General features: G+C 36.5%; 1 protein-coding gene across 1 annotated transcript in view; it reads right to left on the bottom strand.

Annotated features, from left to right (window-relative positions):
• Positions 1–19,048, bottom strand: part of TTLL7 (tubulin tyrosine ligase like 7) — a 155,084-nt gene that overhangs the window by 56,190 nt on the left and 79,846 nt on the right. Inside the window, exon 10 of the mRNA XM_033864301.2 lies at positions 8,397–8,491. Coding sequence (XP_033720192.1) covers positions 8,397–8,491 — 95 coding nt within the window. The remainder of the gene's footprint in view (positions 1–8,396; positions 8,492–19,048) is intronic.

Raw genomic sequence — 19,048 nt, 5'->3', positions numbered from 1 at the left:
TATTAAGTCTATGGTATTTTGTTATAGCAGCCCAAACAAATTAAAACAAATGGAATGCTATTTCATTAGCAAATATAAAATATGACAGCCTGGACCAGGGAAGCAGCAGTCAGATTAGAAAATAAGGAAAGATTCAAAGGGTTATTTTAGAGGAAGAATGAATGACTTTGGTGATTAATTATTATTATTAGTTAGATGTGAGGAGTAACAAAAAGGGCTGAACTTGAGATGGCAACAAGATTGATTTTAGTGACTGGATGATTGAGAATATCATTTTTCCAATGGTAAATACTAAATCTGGATGAGTTTCCTTTGTTTAGGGAAAGGGGAAATGTGGTTTAGGTAGCTCTTAACTTTTAATTTTTTTGATATTCCATTTTACATAGAACAATCATTTCTATTTACCATACAATTTAAAGGAAGGAGAGGAGAGAAAAGAAGAACAAAGACCAAACAGTTGGTAAGAAAAAAAAATGTAAGAGAGGAAGGAAAAATGAAATGACAGAAAAGAGGAAGGGAGAATTAAAAAAAAAGGATTGAAAATATTATGAGAATGCTGTGGAAGAAATGAACATAGAGCTATATGCACCTTCACAGCAAACACGGCACTCACAGACAAGGACACTGACACACACACAGCTCAAGAACATACCTATAAAGAAGAGTAACAGAAATAAGCTCACAAAGTCCTTTGGACACACTGAGAAACAAAGAAAAGCCAGTCACACCCAGATATTTTCTCTAGACGACTGCTCCCATATTCTGGCGTTGAGCAATACTGCCATTCTAAAAACTGTGTTTGGATTCCTATAAATATAGGTATAAATCAGCACTAATGACTCTTAGTCCACAATAAAAATTTAACCAGAGACCAAAGGATCACCATTCACTTAGCATTGTAATCAGCATTTTTCCATTCAGCTGTATCCACACACTGTCCTAAGGAGTTTTGTTTATAGTTTCTGGAGCTCTTTCCACTACTCATTACTCTGTGATTCCATACAAGGGATTTCTCTTTCTAATCAGCTGGCTTCACACACTCAAGCTCCTGTAATATGGAATCCCTGGAAGTTCTATGAACATCCTGTGCTTGCCTCACTTCCTTATCTTACCACAAGGAGTTACCTTGGAATGAAATGTCCTTCCCCTACCCTTGTCTTCCAACCTAATTTTTTTTTAGTACTCACTATACACTAGTCCTAGATATGGCCCTGGAAATACAAAGATGAATAGACAGAGACATTGCCCTCAAGTGTCAGCAATGGCATGTGAATAAATACATAGAGTACAATGGATGCTATTTTAAAAAGTGATAGTAGGTAGGGTGATGGCACAAGGGAGGAAGTAAACCACTTTGCCTCAGCAAAAGCTTCAAATAGGAAGTCAGGCCTGTGCTAGGTATTTAAGGATTAGCTGACAAAAATGTGGTATATGCATGCAATGGAATATTATTTGGCCTTAAAAGGGAAGGAAATTATGACACATGCTACAACATGGATGAACCCTGAAGACATTATGCTAAGTGAAATAAGACAGTCACAAAAGAGCAAATACTGTATGATTATACTTATATGAGGTACCTAGGCAAATTCATAAAGACAGAAAGTGGAATGGTGGCTGCCAGGGGCTTGTGGCAGGTGGAAATGGGGAGTTGTTTAATGGGTACAGAATTTCAGTTTTGCACAATGAAGAAAGGTTCAGAGAAGGATGGTGGTAATGGTTGCATAATAATGTGAATGTACCTATCGCCACTGAGTTGCAGACTTAAAAATGGTTACAATAGTAAAGTTTAAGTATATTTTACCACGATTTTTAAAAATGAATCAACATTCACCAGAGGAACAAAGCTAAGAGAAAATTTAAATAAGAATACACGCAAAACCATGAACATGTGAAACAGCATCGCACGAGAGTTCTTAGAAAAATTAATTCTAAGTCAGGGAAAAGAGAAGAACAAAAAGTGATCAGATTGGCGAGATATGCAAGGGCCAGATCAAAAAAAGTCTTGTGTCTAAAGATCAAAAACACTTTGTAGGCAATGTTTAAACTTTATCTGATTGTGTGAAACAATCTGAGCAGAATATTAGAGTTTATAAATAGCTCTTTAAATGTTGGCATCACTCAGGCTCTGCCCTTACCCCACTTTACTTCTCAATATATACACTCCAACTGTATGTTCTCATTCACTGGATTCAACAGCAATCTATATACAGATTTCAATCACATAGATGTCTCTATCCCCTGGAGCCCTGTATATCAAATCTCCCACTTAACAATTCTGCCTGGGTGTCTCAAAGCACTTCAAAATCAACATGTTTAAGACTGAATTATCTCTCATTTCTACCTTCTCCCATCACTTCTAAGCCTGTTTCTTGCCTTAAAGCTCTATCTAAATAAATGGTATACTGTCAAATAAGTCATCCAAGCCAGAAACGGAGACTTTGAACTCCCAGCACCTACCCCTATAGTAGCGGGCACTCAATAAATACTTGTTAAGTGATTTGCAGATCAACAGAGTGGACACTGCAAAACGGGGTGAAGGTTAGTGCTGAAGGAAGGAAGGAATCCAATAAAATAGCCAAGGAGAGAAATTAGAAGTCCCTAAACTTGAAAAGGAGTCTAAGAAATTAAGCGGAAGTCATACATTTGACAGAACTACTTAAACAATATATATGCCAAAAAAATGTATAGGCATATTGCTTAAATAATCTAAAATACTTGATACACTTGTATAAGCTAAATAAAATTTTCCGATTCTACATTTCTTTCCTTTCTCCTCATTTCCTTTAGAATAATTGAAATATCAGTAGAGTTTAGGCAAATCATAACTTGATCATACAAAAGAAGGGGCCATATGAAAATTTCTGAACAAGTTTACATGTCAATCTTTTTTTAATAATGCCTTCCACATAAATCTACTTCTCAATCAGGCATCTGCTAAATGCTTGAAAACATTTCAAATAAATAAATTGCTTGGAAGTACCCCACAACTCTTTTAGAGTTCCTGAAATGACAATTAGAACCAACTGAGATCATAAAATTCCTGAGTTTAAATGACCTCAGAGGTCCTTTAATCTAATACCTTAAATGCTATTTGTTTTTTGTTTTCTTTTTCGCACACACACACTGTATTTTATTTTTACAAGAGATAAAATAAACTGACACCAAGCATTGTAAATGGATGACCACAACGAAAGCAACAATGATTGCAATTGCCAAACATGAAACACACTCATACTATGTCACAATATTGACATTCAGTCCAGTAATCCTCCACTGTAACAGCTCCTTTACTTTGCAGTGAAAATTCAGTTGTATATTTTTTGCCTCTGAGTTCTTGAGGGATTTTTTTTTATTCAAACAGAAAGTCACAAAAATTATAATCATCCTCATCAGTTCACTCAGTCCCATGTAATTATTTTTTTTATCTTGATCTTCTGTTAGCACTTTTACGAATTCATCAGTTTTCCATTAGAGTTCTGAAAAGGCTTATTCATTCAGTTCAGCAGTATAGTCAGTTACCAGAAACCTGTACTTGTCAGAGTCTTTTCCATGAATTCCTCGAAAATGAAACCCTTTTATAAGAACATTTTTGCAAAAGCATCAGAATACACCCAGAACTGTCTGTAAATGACAAAAGACTTAAAAATGACCACGGTTAAAGATTTGATGAAAGTTCATAATAATGCAATTGACAAGGAAATTTAGTTACTTCTGAGATATATATTTTAAAGTAATAACTAGAATTATGACTTATAACATTATACTAGAACGTATAAGATTTTTAGAAATTTCATGTAATGTATGAAACATTTATATTAACATATTTCCATACAAATAACCCAAAGAAAGTTTAGTATTAGTTGTTTGTTTGGTTTGTTTTTTATACTGCAGGTTATTATTAGTCATCAATTTTATACACATCAGTGTATACATATCAATTCCAATTGCCCAATTCAGCACACCACCATCCCCACCCCACCGCGGTTTTCCCCCCTTGGTGCCCATACATTTGTTCTCTACATCTGTGTCTCAACTTCTGCCCTACAAACCGGTTCATCTGTACCATTTTTCTAGGTTCCACATACATGCGTTAATATACGATATTTGTTTTTCTCTTTCTGACGTACTTTACTCTGTATGACAGTCTTTAGATGCATCCACGTCTCAAGAAAAGACTAAATTTCAATCCTTTTATGGCTGAGTAATATTCCATTGTATATATGTACCACATCTTCTTTATCCATTCGTCTGTCGATGGGCATTTAGGTTGCTTCCATGACCTGGCTATTGTAAATAGTGCTGCAATAAACACTGGGGTGCATGTGTCTTTTTGAATCATGGTTTTCTCTGGGTATATGCCCAGTAGTGGGATTGCTGGATCATATGGTAATTCTATTTTTAGGTTTTTAAGAAACCTCCATACTGTTCTCCATAGTGGCTGTATCAATTTACATTCCCACCAACAGTGCAAGAGGGTTCCCTTTTCTCCACACCCTCTCCAGCATTTGTTGTTTGTAGATTTTCTGATGATACCCATTCTAACTGGTGTGAGGTGATACCTCATCGTAGTTTTGATTTGCATTTCTCTAATAATTAGTGACGTTGACCAGCTTTTCATGTGCTTCTTGGCCATCTGTATGTCTTCTTGGCAGAAACGTCTATTTAGGTCTTCTGCCCATTTTTGGATTGGGTTGTTTGTTTCTTTAATATTAAGCTGCATGAGCTGTTTATATGTTTTGGAGATTAATCCTTTGTCTGTTGCTTCATTTGCAAATATTTTCTCCCATTCTGAGGGTTGTCTTTTTGTCTTGTTTATGGTTTCCTTTGCTGCACAAAAGCTTTTAAGTTTCATTAGGTCCCATTTGTTTATTTTTGTTTTCATTTCCATTATTCTAGGAGGTGGATCAAAACAGATCTTGCTGTGATTTATGTCAAAGAGTGTTCTTCCAAAGTTTTCCTCTAAGGGTTTTATAGCGTCTGGTCTTACATTTAGGTCTCAAATCCATTTTGAGTTTATTTTTGTGTATGGTGTTAGGGAGTGTTCTAATTACAGTCTTTTACATGTAGCTGCCCAGTCTTCCCAGCACCACTTATTGAAGAAACTGTCTTTTCTCCATTGTATATTTTTGCCTCCTTTGACATAGATTAGTTGACCACAGGTGTGTGGGTTTACCTCTGGGCTTTCTATCTTGTTCCATTGATCTATGTTTCTGCTTTTGTGCCAGTACCATATTGTCTTGATTACTATAGCTTTGTAGTATAGTCTGAAGTCAGGGAGTCTGATTCCTCCTGCTCTGTTTTTTTCCTTCAATACTGCTTTGGCTATTTGGGGTCTTTTGTTTCTCCATACAAATTTTAAAATACTTTGTTCTAGTTCCGTAAAAAATGCCATTGGTAATTTGATAGGGATTGCATTGAATCTGTAGATTGCTTTGGGTAGTATAGTCATTTTCACAATTTTGATTCTTCCAATCCAAGAACATGGTATATCTCTCCATCTGTTGGTATCATCTTTAATTTCTTTCATCAGTGTCTTATAGTGTTCTGCATACAGGTCTTTTGTCTCCCTAGGTAGGTTTATTGCTAGGTATTTTATTCTTTTTGTTGCAATGGTAAATGGGAGTGTTTCCATAATTTCTCCTTCAGATTTTTCATCATAGTGTATAGGAATACAAGAGATTTCTGTGCATTAATTTTGTATCCTGCAACTTTACCAAATTCATTGATTAGCTCTAGTAGCTTTCTGGTGGCATCTTTAGGATTCTCTATGTATAGTATCATGTCATCTGCAAACAGTGACAGTTTTACTTCTTTTCCAATTTGGATTCCTTTTATTCCTTTTTCTTCTCTGATTGCCGTGGCTAGGACTTCCAAAACTATGTTGAATAATAGTGGTGAGAGTGGACATCCTTGTCTTGTTCCTGATCTTAGAGGAAATGCTTTCAGTGTTTCACCACTGAGAACGATGTTTTCTGTGGCTTTGTCGTATATAGCCTTTATTATGTTGAGGTAGGTTCCCTCCATGCCCACTTTCTGGAGAGTTTTTATCATAAATGGGTGTTGAATTTTGTCAAAAGCTTTTTCTGCATCTATTGAGATGATCATATGATTTTTATTCTTCAATTTGTTAATATGGTGCATCACATTGATTGATTTGCATATATTGAAGAATCCTCGCATCCCTGGGATAAATCTCACTTGATCATGGTGCATGATCCTTTTAATGTGTTGTTGGATTCTGTTTGCTGGTATTTTTTTTTTTTTTTTTTGCGGTACGCGGGCCTCTCACTGTTGTGGTCTCTCCCGTTGCGGAGCACAGGCTCCGGATGCGCAGGATCAGCAGCCGTGGCTCACAGGTCCAGCTGCTCCACGGCATGTGGGATCCTCCCGGACCGGGGCACGAACCCGCATCCCCTGCATCGGCAGGCGGACTCAACCACTGCGCCACCAGGGAAACCCCTGTTTGCTAGTATTTTGTTGAGGATTTTTGCATCTAAATTCATCAGTGATATTGGTCTGTAATTTTCTTTTTTTGTAGTATCTTTGGTTTTGGTACCAGGGTGATGGTGGCCTCAAATAATGAGTTCGGGAGTGTTCCTTCCTCCCCAGTTTTTTGGAAGAGTTTGAGAAGGATGGGTTTTAGCTCTTCTCTAAATGTTTGGTAGGATTCACCTGTGAAGCCATCTGGTCCTGGACTTTTGTTTGTTGGAAGATTTTTAATCACAGTTTCAATTTCATTACTTGTGATTGGTCTGTTCATATTTTCTGTTTCTTCCTGGTTCAGCCTTGGAAGGTTATACCTTTCTAAGAATTTGTCCATTTCTTCCATGTTGTCCATTTTATTGGCACAGAGTTGCTTGTAGTAGTCTCTTAGGATGCTTTTATTTCTGCGGTGTCTTTGTAACTTCTCCTTTTCATTTCTAATTTTATTGATTTGAGTCCTCTCCTTCTTTTTCTTCATGAGTCTGGCTAATGGTTTATCAGTTTTGTTTATCTTCTCAAAGAACCAGATTTTAGTTTTATTGACCTTTGCTATTGTTTTCTTTGTTCCTATTTCATTTATTTCTGCTCTGGTCTTTATGATTTCTTTCCCTCTGCTAATTTTGGGTTTTGTTTGTTCTTCTTTCTCTAGTTCCTTTAGGTGTAAGGTTAGATTGTTTACTTGAGATTTTTCTTATTTCTTAAGGTAGGCTTGTATAGCTATAAATTTCACTCTTAGAACTGCTTTTGCTGCATCCCATAGGTTTTGGATCATCGTGTTTTCATTGTCATTTGTCTCTAGGTATTTTTCGATTTCCTATTTGATTTCTTACGTGATCTCTTGCTTATTTAGTAACGTATTGTTTAGCCTCCATGTGTTTGTGTTTTTTACTGTTTTTCCCCTGTAATTCATTTCTAATATCATATGTTGTGGTCAGAAAAGATGCTTGATATGATTTCAATTTTCTTAAATTTACTGAGGCTTGATTTGTGACCCAAGATGTGATCCTAAATGCTATTAGAACACTTATAATAGCAGACAACTCACTACCTCATTAAGCAGTTCAGTTAAACTTCTAACAATTTTTTTCATAATGAGCCAAAGCTTACCACATAATAAGATTTCAAACATTTGACATTCATGATTATGTATGCTTCAACCAAACTAATAATATTCTATTGATGCAGCAATCCCAGTTCTGGGTATATATTTAAAGAAGTTGAAATCAGGATTTGACTGATCCTGTTGAACCAGGATTCAACAGATACCCTGCGGGTATATGATCTAAAGATACCCACATTCCCATGTTCACTGCAGCATTATGCACAACATCTAAGACATGGAAACAACCTAAATGTTCTGCAATGGATGGATAAAAAATGTGGTATATATAAGATGGAATATTATTCAGCCTTAAAAACGAAGGAAATCCTGTTAATGCTGTTCAATGGGAAGGTTAACTCTCACTTAACTGCTTCTCTTTTCTTCTCTGTTTACCCAGACAGCATGATACAGTGGAAAGACCTTTGGACAGAAAGGTTGGAAATGCATTTTTGAGGTTTTTTAACTCCCTGAGTGACCTTTGTGCTTTAGTTTTTTCTTGTGAGGTGAGGAAAACAGTCCAGAAGGTTGCCTAAGGTATTCTCCAATTCCACCCCATAGTCTGTATTATACCAACAATGCAATTTAAGCATATTTACTGTAGGTTCAAATAATATGGGGAGAAGGAGAAGCTGAGTTCAGGAGAAGAGGAAAAGATATTTAAAAAGAAGAAAACTAAATGGGTTTGAAGAATGGAATCAAGAAATTCACAATACAAAATACTAAAATTACAAGACAATTCCACTTACAAATGATTGTTCTATGCCAAATATGGTGACAAAAATTCCAGAAGATGGAGGAAACACTTTACCTGATATTTAGTAGCTTCAGTGCATTTAGCAGCACTCCCCTTTTTACATCATAGTCTATTTTCTGATCAGTTCCAAAGCTTGGAGCTCGATTGATCTGAAATTTACAAAGAAAACAATAAGTAAACAAATGTTGGTAGGTCAATCAATATGCAGTACAAATTTGTTAATTTAATGTGGGATCCCCAACCAGTAGAAGGACTCTACAATAAATCTCAAAGCACTATATGGTAGATGGCCCAGTCACCATTGCCACTCCTCCCTTCCCCAACACCTTAAGTCAAAGAGTTGCAAGGAATTGACTGTCATCACTGCCCCTTCCCCCTGCTGCCTTAGCTTCAGATGTTCAGTCAGCATATCTGCCTTCTCCCTCCTCTCCACTCTCTCCAATCTATTACTCCATGAACTCTAGGTCTTAACTTTAGGAAGTTAAAGTGACTTATCCAGACAAAAAGGTTGGAGGACCAGTAATAACAATAACAATAATAAAAATGGAACAAAAAATAATAGGGATATTACCAATATAGTAATAATTATATTCATGTATGTATTTCCCATATTGAAATTATCAGTGCCCTCTTTTCACTGCTTTCAGATCTTCTGGATGAATATGTCTATTGTTGCCTGAAAAATAAATTGTATTTCTTTCTTCCTGGGTCAGACAATAATTCATCAATTTTCATTTCATTTCATTGAAATTACTCAGAGGATATCATTAAAGGTAGCTGCAAACTAACCTCTATGAGCTTTTCTAACTGTTTAAGGAGTCATGGGAATAACTGAGCCATTTGTGGTTGTTCTTTCCCACATCATTTCTAAGATTTCACTAAGAAGAAAAATAAGAAGTAACTACATATACCCTGAAATCTAGTATACAATATATTACCACTTCAAGAGCTGGAGTGTTTGTTTTTGTCTTTGTTGTTTTGGATTTTATTGTTGTTGTTGTTGTTGTTGTTATGAAAATGTAATTGGGATAGCAGATGTTTAAGAAATTTACTTACTCAATTAACTCAGTTGGTGAGAACACTGCTGAGTTCAAAACTACAGCTTTGCTTCATGACCACCAACTAACTCCACAGGCTATCTCAAAAAACATGCATGCTACTCCTCATAGAGGAGGGTCATCTTATACAAAACCATCAGCACAAAAGACAAGATAACTGACAACACGCATTTTACAACTGGCAGCTGAAGGAAATGCCACATTACACTTAAGAAATCATCCAGGAATACAAATGCCTCTAATTATAAATGTGGCACAAGATCACTGCAGAAAAATTAGAAACAGAAGCCAAACAAACAACAGAAAGATCACCTGCAATTCCACTACCTTGTGTCTTGTTAACCATTTGATAAATGGTGCTCCAGATATTTGCTATGTATACATTTTATAATATTCATTTGCCTTCCAATATATCTCTATACTAAATATACTACTTTATAATCCAAGGTTTTCTCTTAATAATGTATTGTGAAAATCTTTCATGTCATCATTTTGATAGTTACCTGGTATTCCTTGTATAGAATTATGGCAAACTGTATTTTTTTCAATAGAGAAATGCCTTACTATATTATGCCTTTGCTGATTTCTGATATAGAAGGTGATGAACATATTCTTGTCTGTGTGATGTGGTCTCAACGGGAATAGAATAGCTTGGTAATTGCAAGAACATCCATTTATTCCAGGTAAATTTGAAAAAGGCAGTTTATTAATCTACTACTTTAAAGCTCCAAGTATTTCCTCTTACAAGTACAGAGAAAGGGTAAAGTAATATTTTTATATGAAAAAAGTTTCAACCATTCAATACTGATTCAAATCTCTGGAATTTGAAAAACAAAGATAGTTCTGCTACTACATGTAACAGGATTATTAAAAAAAAACATTTTTGAACTGATGATTAAGTGGTTTACTGAAATGTTATCTATCTTTATAGAATTCCTCAGTGCTTCATTCTAAAACTGCAGTCTGGAATTCTGCCAAGCATATCCCTCCTCCAGGATGGTAGACAGTCTTGGTACAACATAATCTCAGACCCTCTCTCTTTTCTATTTCAGATTCTTCACTCTACTCTCATGCAAGAGAAATTGGTCTATCAAGAAATGTACCTACACATCAAATAAACTAATACATGGAAAGGTAGAAAAACTTAATTCAATTAACATTTTGGATTTTTTCTTTAAGTTTTATGAGAAAGGTAAAGAAAAAAATAAAAGAAAAACCACAAATGGCTGACAGAAGAAACGCTGAAAATTAGGGTTCCAGCCCAAGTTCTATTCTATAATGTGGACGGCTTCTTTTGGTTCTCATTTCCTAACCCAACTGTAAAACAAACAAAACCCACAAGTGTTAGAGTCTTAAAGCTCAGCAGCTTGTAAATGCATGCAAAAAGGAAAATTATTAGAAAGCAAATTAAATTAATAAATACTATTTATTAACCAACCAAATCACAGTTTTATTATCAAGATAAGCACAATCATTTCATGCACACATAAAAGTTTCCATAATAGATTCTGTGCTCCTAAATTAGTGCTGTTTCCTCCGACAAGTAACTTCTCCCAGCCCCAGCCCCTACCCCACTTTCTACCACCTTAAATACTCCTCAGGTGTTCCCTCTTCTGCAAAGACATTTTTTTAACTCTCAAATTTACACATGTACACAGAGAGATTAATCACTCTGCTTGTGCTGGCTCCTTATTCCCTACTTATACTTGTAAATACTAGCATAAACACATATCTGAGTCCCCACTAGACCAGGACAACCTTATTTTTCTTCTATCTCCACCATCTGGCCCAATGATTTGTTGAAATTAATTCAAGGATACTTAAAATATTAGCATTATATTTATACTCCACTCAATTTCCATGTTTTTCCCTAAAAATGTTTCTATGATTGAAAATTTCTGCAATTTGCCACTACGAATCATTGCCTGCAATTATTCCAGTCAACTAAAAGTTAACATGTTCAGAGGCACTCTCCACCTAATTCCACTTGATGGCGCCAAAAGGTTTTTAACCAATGTATATTAGAAGTACTATGATTGCAGCCGGGAGAAAATACAAAGGAAGATCTAAATAAGATTCTTTAAACTGTTTTGATATAATAAATGTTCATTACCCACAGCTGTTGGTTATTGTGGAGTTTTTAAATGGTTATGATTGATCTGAAAATGATGAAAGAATGAATAGAAAATGAAAAGAAGTTATTGTGGAGTTTTTTAATGGTTCTTATTGATCTGGAAATGATGGAGAAAATAAAGTATAAAGAAACATGAATGTAAACAATAGTATTTCTGAGCCTTTAAAAAATACAGAACCATTTAGTCAATTCGGATCTACCAAGCTAATGGTAAGCTCCAGTTAGGCAAGTGCTTTTAAAAACAGGTAAATAAAATATATATAAAATCATTATTCCTTGCTATCCTTTCAGTTCTACTTCATGCATACTGCCTTCACTTCTTTCCCACTCCATCAAGGCTAAAAGACAAGCAACAGGGGCAGAAAAAAAAAAAAAAAAATACAGGTAAAAACAGGGAAGGAAAGTAAGAAGAGGAAAACAGCAAAATAAAAGGAAGAAAATGTTAGGCCTTTGGTGAAGGGCCATAGTCCAGAGTCAAGTGCTTTCATATCCAAGGAACAGAGGAAGCAAAATGATAATCAAAATTCTTCACATTTATCATATTTCTAGGACCCAGGCAGGAGCAAAATTTGAATACCTGACAGAACTGTATTTGATTGGAAATATAACACACATTATTTGCTCATAGTAGATTCAACACACACACAAATGAAACCAGTAGCCCTCAAACTGGAAAAGTGTTCTTTCCTAAAAATATATTTTGGGTGTCTTGATCTCACCTATCACTCATTCAATTTGCTTTTGCAAACCTTGATATTACAGATGTAACTTCTAACTTCTAAATCATTAACAAAAAAAGAGATAACCAGCTTAAAATGACAGGTAGTTGTTGATGATATCTTCTATAGTAATATTTTCCTTAAAATGTAACTAATCTAGTAAACACTGTTTAGGTAGGTGTTATTTTCCTGACAAAGTTTCCTAAACACAGTATTCTGTGGCCATGTGATCTATGACCATGGAGCTCGATGATCAGAGCCACATACTCTATGATCAGGGAGCTTAGGGGAATTGCTGGATGTGGTACTGTGTGACTTCCAAGGTTTCTTCTGTATACAATATAAATACAAACATGACTGAAAAGGTACAGAAATCTTAGACATTATTTTTATTTTGCCTTTATATTATTCTATATTTTCCAAATGATCTTTTATAATGGAAGAAAAATAATGATGATTCTGACCAAACCAGGGTCTGGGAGCAAGCCCAAAGGCACAGTTCACAGGCTAGACATGAGGGGAGCCCCAGGCACGTAATATGGCCTTAAAGGAGAATTCATGTCACCTGGGGTGTGAAGTATTAACTACTGATTAATGAACTAATTGGAGCCTCTCTCCTCCTAGAGAGTTTGAAGGGGAGACACACTGAAGGCAGGGAGCTACAGTCCTGCAGCCTAGGCACCCACGGAGAGGAAAGACAACAACCAGAAGTCATGAAGTGGTAGAGCTGTGAGGCTGAGAAAATAGTGGAAAGAGTAGACAACAAATCAGTAAAAGCAGATCCATGTGTATATGCAAAATGCCTAACCTAGAAATTCACCCAGTGCTAATTTGGGAAAAGTAGGATTAAATACACTGACCCACTATCGGAACTGTTCTATTCCCAGAATGCTCATTCTCTTCCTCCCACATACTCTATTCAGTCTTCTGTCTGCTCAGTTAATGAAACAACTGTGCCAAGTACACATGTAAGAAACATTTGTTTTAGTACACAAGAATAGGGATCACAGGGGCCCTGAACCAATATGGCAGAGTAGAAGGATGTGCTCTCACTCCCTCTTGCGAGAACACCAGAATCACAACTAGCTGCTGGACAATCATCAACAGGAAGACACTGCAACTCACCAAAAAAGATACCCCACATTCAAAGACAAAGGAGAAGCCACAATGAGATGGCAGGAGGAGCGCAATCGCAAAAAAATCAAATCCCATAACTGCTGGTGGGTGACTCACAGACTGGCGAACACTTATGCCACAGAAGTCCACCCACTGGAGTGAAGGTTCTGACCCCACGTCAGGCTGCCCAACCTGCGGATCCACCAATGGGAGGAGGAATTCCTAGAGAATCAGACTTTGAAGGCTAGCAGGATTTGATTGCAGGACTTCGACAGGACTGGGGGAAACAGAGACTCCACTCTTGGAGGGCACACACAAAGTAGTGTGCATATCGGGACCCAGGAGAAGGAGCAGTGACCCCAGGGGAGACTGAACCAGACCTACCTGCTAGTGTTGGAGGGTCTCCTGCAGAGGTGGGTGGTGGCTGTGGCTCACCGTGGGAACAAGGACACTGGCAGCAGAAGGTTGGGAAGTACTCCTTGGCATGAGCCCTCCCAGAGTCTGCCATTAGCCCCACCAAAGAGCCCAGGTAGGCTGCAGTGTTGGGTTGCCTCAGGCCAAACAACAAACAGGGAGGGAACCCAGCCACACCCATCAGCAGTCAGGCAGATTGAAGTTTTGCTGAGCTCTGCCCACCAGAGCAACAGTCAGCTCTACCCACCACCAGTCCCTCCCATCAGGAAACTTGCACAAGCCTCATCAACCAGAGGGCAGACAGCAGAAGCAAGAAGAACTACAATCCTGCAGCCTGTGGAACAAAAACCACATTCACAGAAAGACAGAAAAGATGAAAAGGCAGAGGGCTATGTCCAGATGAAGGAACAAGATAAAACCCCAGAAAAACAACTAAATAAAGTGGAGATAGACAACATTCCAGAAAAAGAACTCAGAATAATGATAGTGAAGATGATCCAGGACCTCGGAAAAAAAATGGAGGCAAAGATCGAGAAGAGGCAAGAAATGTTCAACAAAGATCTAGAAGAATTAAAGAACAAACAAACAAAGATGAACAATACAATAACTTTAGTGAAAAATACACTAGAAGGAATCAATAGCAGAATAACTGAGGCAGAAGAATGGATAAGTGACCTGGAAGACAGAATGGAGGGATTCACTGCTGCGGAACAGAATAAAGAAAAAAGAATGAAAAGAAATGAAGACAGCCTAAGAGACCTCTGGGACAACATTAAACACAACAACATTTGCATTGTAGGGGTCCCAGAAGGAGAAGAGAGACAGAAAGGACCAGAGAAAATATTTGAAGAGATTATAGTCGAAAACTTCCCTAACAAGGGAAAGGAAATAGCCACCCAAGTCCACGAAGCACAGAGAATCCCATAGAGGATAAACCCAAGGAGAAACATGCCGAGACACATAAAATCAAATTAGCCAAAGTTAAAAACAAAGAAAAATTATTGAAAGCAGCAAGGGAGGAACAACAAATAACATACAAAGGAACTCCCATAAGGTTAACAGCTGATTTCTAAGCAGAAACTCTACAAGCCAGAAGGGATTAGCATGATATACTTAAAGTGATGAAAGGTAAAAACCTACAACCAAGATTAGTCTACCCAGCAAGGATCTCATTCGGATTCGATGGAGATATCAAAAGCTTTACAGACAAGCAAAATCTAAGAGAATTCAAAACCACCAAATCATCTCTACAACAAATGCTAAAGAAACTTCTCTAACTGGGAAACACAAGAGAAGAAAAGGACCTACAAAAACAAACCCAAAACAATTAAGAAAATGTTCACAGGAACATACATATCGATAATTACCTTAAACATGAATGGATTAAATGCTCCAACCAAAAGACACAGGCTCACTGAATGGTTACAAAAACAAGACCCATATATATGCTATCTACAAGAGACCCACTTCAGACCTAGGGATACATACAGACTGAAAGTGATGGGATGGAAAAAGATACTCCATGCAAATAGAAATCAAAAGAAAGCTGGAGTAGCAACAATCATATCAGATAAAATAGACTTTAAAATAAAGAATATTACAAGAGACAAGGAAGGACATTGCATAATGATCAAGGGATCAATCCAAGGAGAAGATATAAGAATTATAAATGTATATGCACCCAACATAGGAGCACCTCGATACATAAGGCAGCTGCTAACAGCTATAAAAGAAGAAATCGACCGTAACACAGTAATAGTGGGGAACTTGAACACCTCACTTACACCAATGGACAGATCATCCAAAATGAAAGTAAATAAGAAAACACAAGCTATAAATAACACAATAGACCAGATAGATTTAATTGATATTTATAGGACATTCCATCTAACAACAGGAGATTACACTTTCTTCTCAAGTGTGCATGGAACATTTTCCAGGATAGATCACATCTTGGGTCACAAATCAAGCCTTGGTAAATTTAAGAAAATTGAAATCATATCAAGCATCTTTTCTGACCACAATGCTATAAGATTAGAAATAAATTACAGGGAAAAAACCGTAAAAAACACAAACACATGGAGGCTAAACAATATGTTACTAAATAACCAATAGATCACGTAAGAAATCAAATAGAAAATCAAAAAATACGTAGAGACAAAAGACAATGAAACACGATGATCCAAAACCTAGAACTGCAAAAGCAGTTCTAGTGGGAAGTTTATAACAAGCCTACCTCAAGAAACAAGAAAAATTTCAAATAAACAATCTAACCTTACACCTAAAGAAACCAGAGAAAGAAGAACAAACAAAACCCAAAGTTAGCAGAAGGAAAGAACTCATCAAGATGAGAGCAGAAATAAATGAAATAGAAACAAAGAAAACAAAGCAAAGATCAGTAAAATTAAAAGCTGGTTCTTTGAGAAGATAAACAAAATTGATAAACCATTAGCCAGACTCATCAAGAAAAGAAGGGAGAGGACTCAAATCAATAAAACCAGAAATGAAAAAGGAGAAGTTATAACAGACACCACAGAAATACAAAGCATCCTAAGAGACTACTACAAGCAACTCTTTGCCAATAAAATGGACAACCTGGAAGAAACGGACAAATTCTTAGAAAGGTATAACCTTCCAAGACTGAACGAGGAAGAAACAGAATATATGAACAGACCAATCACAAGTAATGAAATTGAAACTGTGATTAAAAGTCTTCCAACAAACAAAAGTCCAGGACCAGAAGGCTTCACAGGTGAATTCTATCAAACATTTAGAGAAGAGCAAACACCCATCCTTCTCAAACTCTTCCAAAAAATTTTAGTGTAAGGAACAGTCCCAAACTCATTCTATTAGGCCACCATCACACTGATACCAAAACCAGACAAAGATACTACAAAAAAAGAAAATTACAGACCAATATCACTGATGAATATAGATACAAAAATCCTCAACAAAATACTAGCAATCAGAATCCAACAACACATTAAAAGGATCATACAACATGATCAAGTGGGATTTATCCCAGGGATGCGAGGATTCTTCAGTATAAGCAAATCAATCAATGTGATACACCATATTAACAAATTGAATAATAAATAACAAATTGAATAATAAAAACAATATGGTCATATCAATAGATGCAGAAAAAGCTTTTGACAAAATTCAACACCCATTTATGATAAAAATTCTCCAGAAAGTGGGCATAGAGGGAACCTACCTCAACATAATAAAGGCCATATACGACAAACCCACAGCAAACATCGTTCTCAATGGTGAAACACTGAAAGCATTTCCTCTAAGATCAGGAACAAGACAAGGATGTCCACTCTCACCACTATTATTCAACATAGTTTTGGAAGTCCTAGCCATGGCAATCAAAGAAGAAAAAGATATAAAAGGAATCCAAATTGGAAAAGAAGAAGTAAAACTGTCACTGTTTGCAGATGACATGATACTATACATAGAGAATCCTAAAGATGCCACCAGAAAACTACTACAGCTAATCAATGAATTTGGTAAAGTTGCAGGATACAAAACTAATGCACACAAATGTCTTGCATTCCTATACACTAATGATAAAAAATCTGAAAGAGAAATTATAGTAACACTCCCATTTACCAAAACAACAAAAACAATAAAATACCTAGGAATAAACCTACCTAGGGAGACAAAAGACCTGTATGCAGAAAACTATAAGACACTGATGAAAGAAATTAAAGATGATACCAACAGATGGAGAGATATACCATGTTCTTGGATTGGAAGAATCAAAATTGTGAAAATGACTATACTACCCAAAGCAATCTACAGATTCAATGCAATCCCTATCAAATTACCAATGGCATTTTTTACAGAACTAGAAGAAAAAATGTTAAAATTTGTATGGAGAAACAAAAGACCCCAAATAGCCAAAGCATTCTTGAGGGAAAAAAAACAGAGCTGGAGGAACCAGACTCACTGACTTCAGACTATACTACAAAGCTATAGTAATCAAGACAATATGGTACTGGCACAAAAACAGAAACACAGATCAATGGAACAAGACAGAAAGCCCAGAGATAAACCCACACACCTATGGTCAACTAATCTATGAAAAAGGAGGCAAGGATATATAATGGAGAAAATACAGTCTCTTCAATAAATGGTGCTGGGAAAACTGGACAGCTACATGCAAAAGAATGAAATTAGAACACTCCCTAACACCATACATAATAATAAACTCAAAATGGATTAAAGACCTAAATGTAAGACTGGACACTATAAAACTCTTAGAGGAAAACATAGGCAGAACACTCTATGACATCAACCACACCAAGATCCTTTTTGACCCACCTCCCAAAGAAATGGAAGTGAACCCAAAAATATACAAATGGGACCTAATGAAACTTCAAAGCTTTTGCACAGCAAAGGAAACCATAAACAAGACAAAAACACAGCCTTCAGAATGGGAGAAAATATTTGCAAATGAATCAATGGACAAAGGATTAATCTCCAAAATATATAAAGAGCTCATGCAGCTCAATATTAAAAAAACAAACAACCCAATCCAAAAATGGCAGAAGACCTAAATAGACATTTCTGCAAAGAAGACATACAGATGGCCAAGAGGCACATGAAAAGCTGGTCAACGTCACTAATTATTAGAGAAATGTAATTGCAAAACTACAATGAGGTATCACCTCACACCAGTTAGAATGGGCATCATCAGAAAATCTACGAACAACAAATGCTGGAGAGGGTGTGGAGAAAAGGGAACCCTCTTGCACTGTTGGTGGGAATGTAAATTGATACGGCCACTATGGAGAACAGTATGGAGGTTCCTTAAAAAACTAAAAATAGAATTACCATATGATCCAGCATTCCCACTATTGGGCATATACCCAGAGAAAACCATAATTCAAAAAGACACATGCACCCAATGTTCATTGCAGCACTATTTACAATAGCCAGGTCATGGAAGCAACCTAAATGCCCACCAACAGACGAATGGAGAAAGAAGATGTGGTACATATATACAATGGAATATTACTCAGCCATAAAAAGGAACGAAATTGGGTCATTTGTTGAGACGTGGATGGATCTAGAAACTGTCATACAGAGTGAAGTAAGTCAGAAAGAGAAAAACAAATATCGTATATTAACGCATATATGTGGAAACTAGAAAAATGGTACAGATTAACTGGTTTGCAGGGCAGAAATTGAGACACAGATATAGAAAACAAACGTATGGAAACCAAGGGGGGAAAGCCACAGGGGGGTGGGCGT

The sequence above is a fragment of the Tursiops truncatus genome, chromosome 1 (assembly GCF_011762595.2).
Source record: "Tursiops truncatus isolate mTurTru1 chromosome 1, mTurTru1.mat.Y, whole genome shotgun sequence".
Classification (NCBI taxonomy): Eukaryota; Metazoa; Chordata; class Mammalia; order Artiodactyla; family Delphinidae; genus Tursiops; species Tursiops truncatus.
This window is presented reverse-complemented; position numbering and strand designations above follow the sequence as displayed.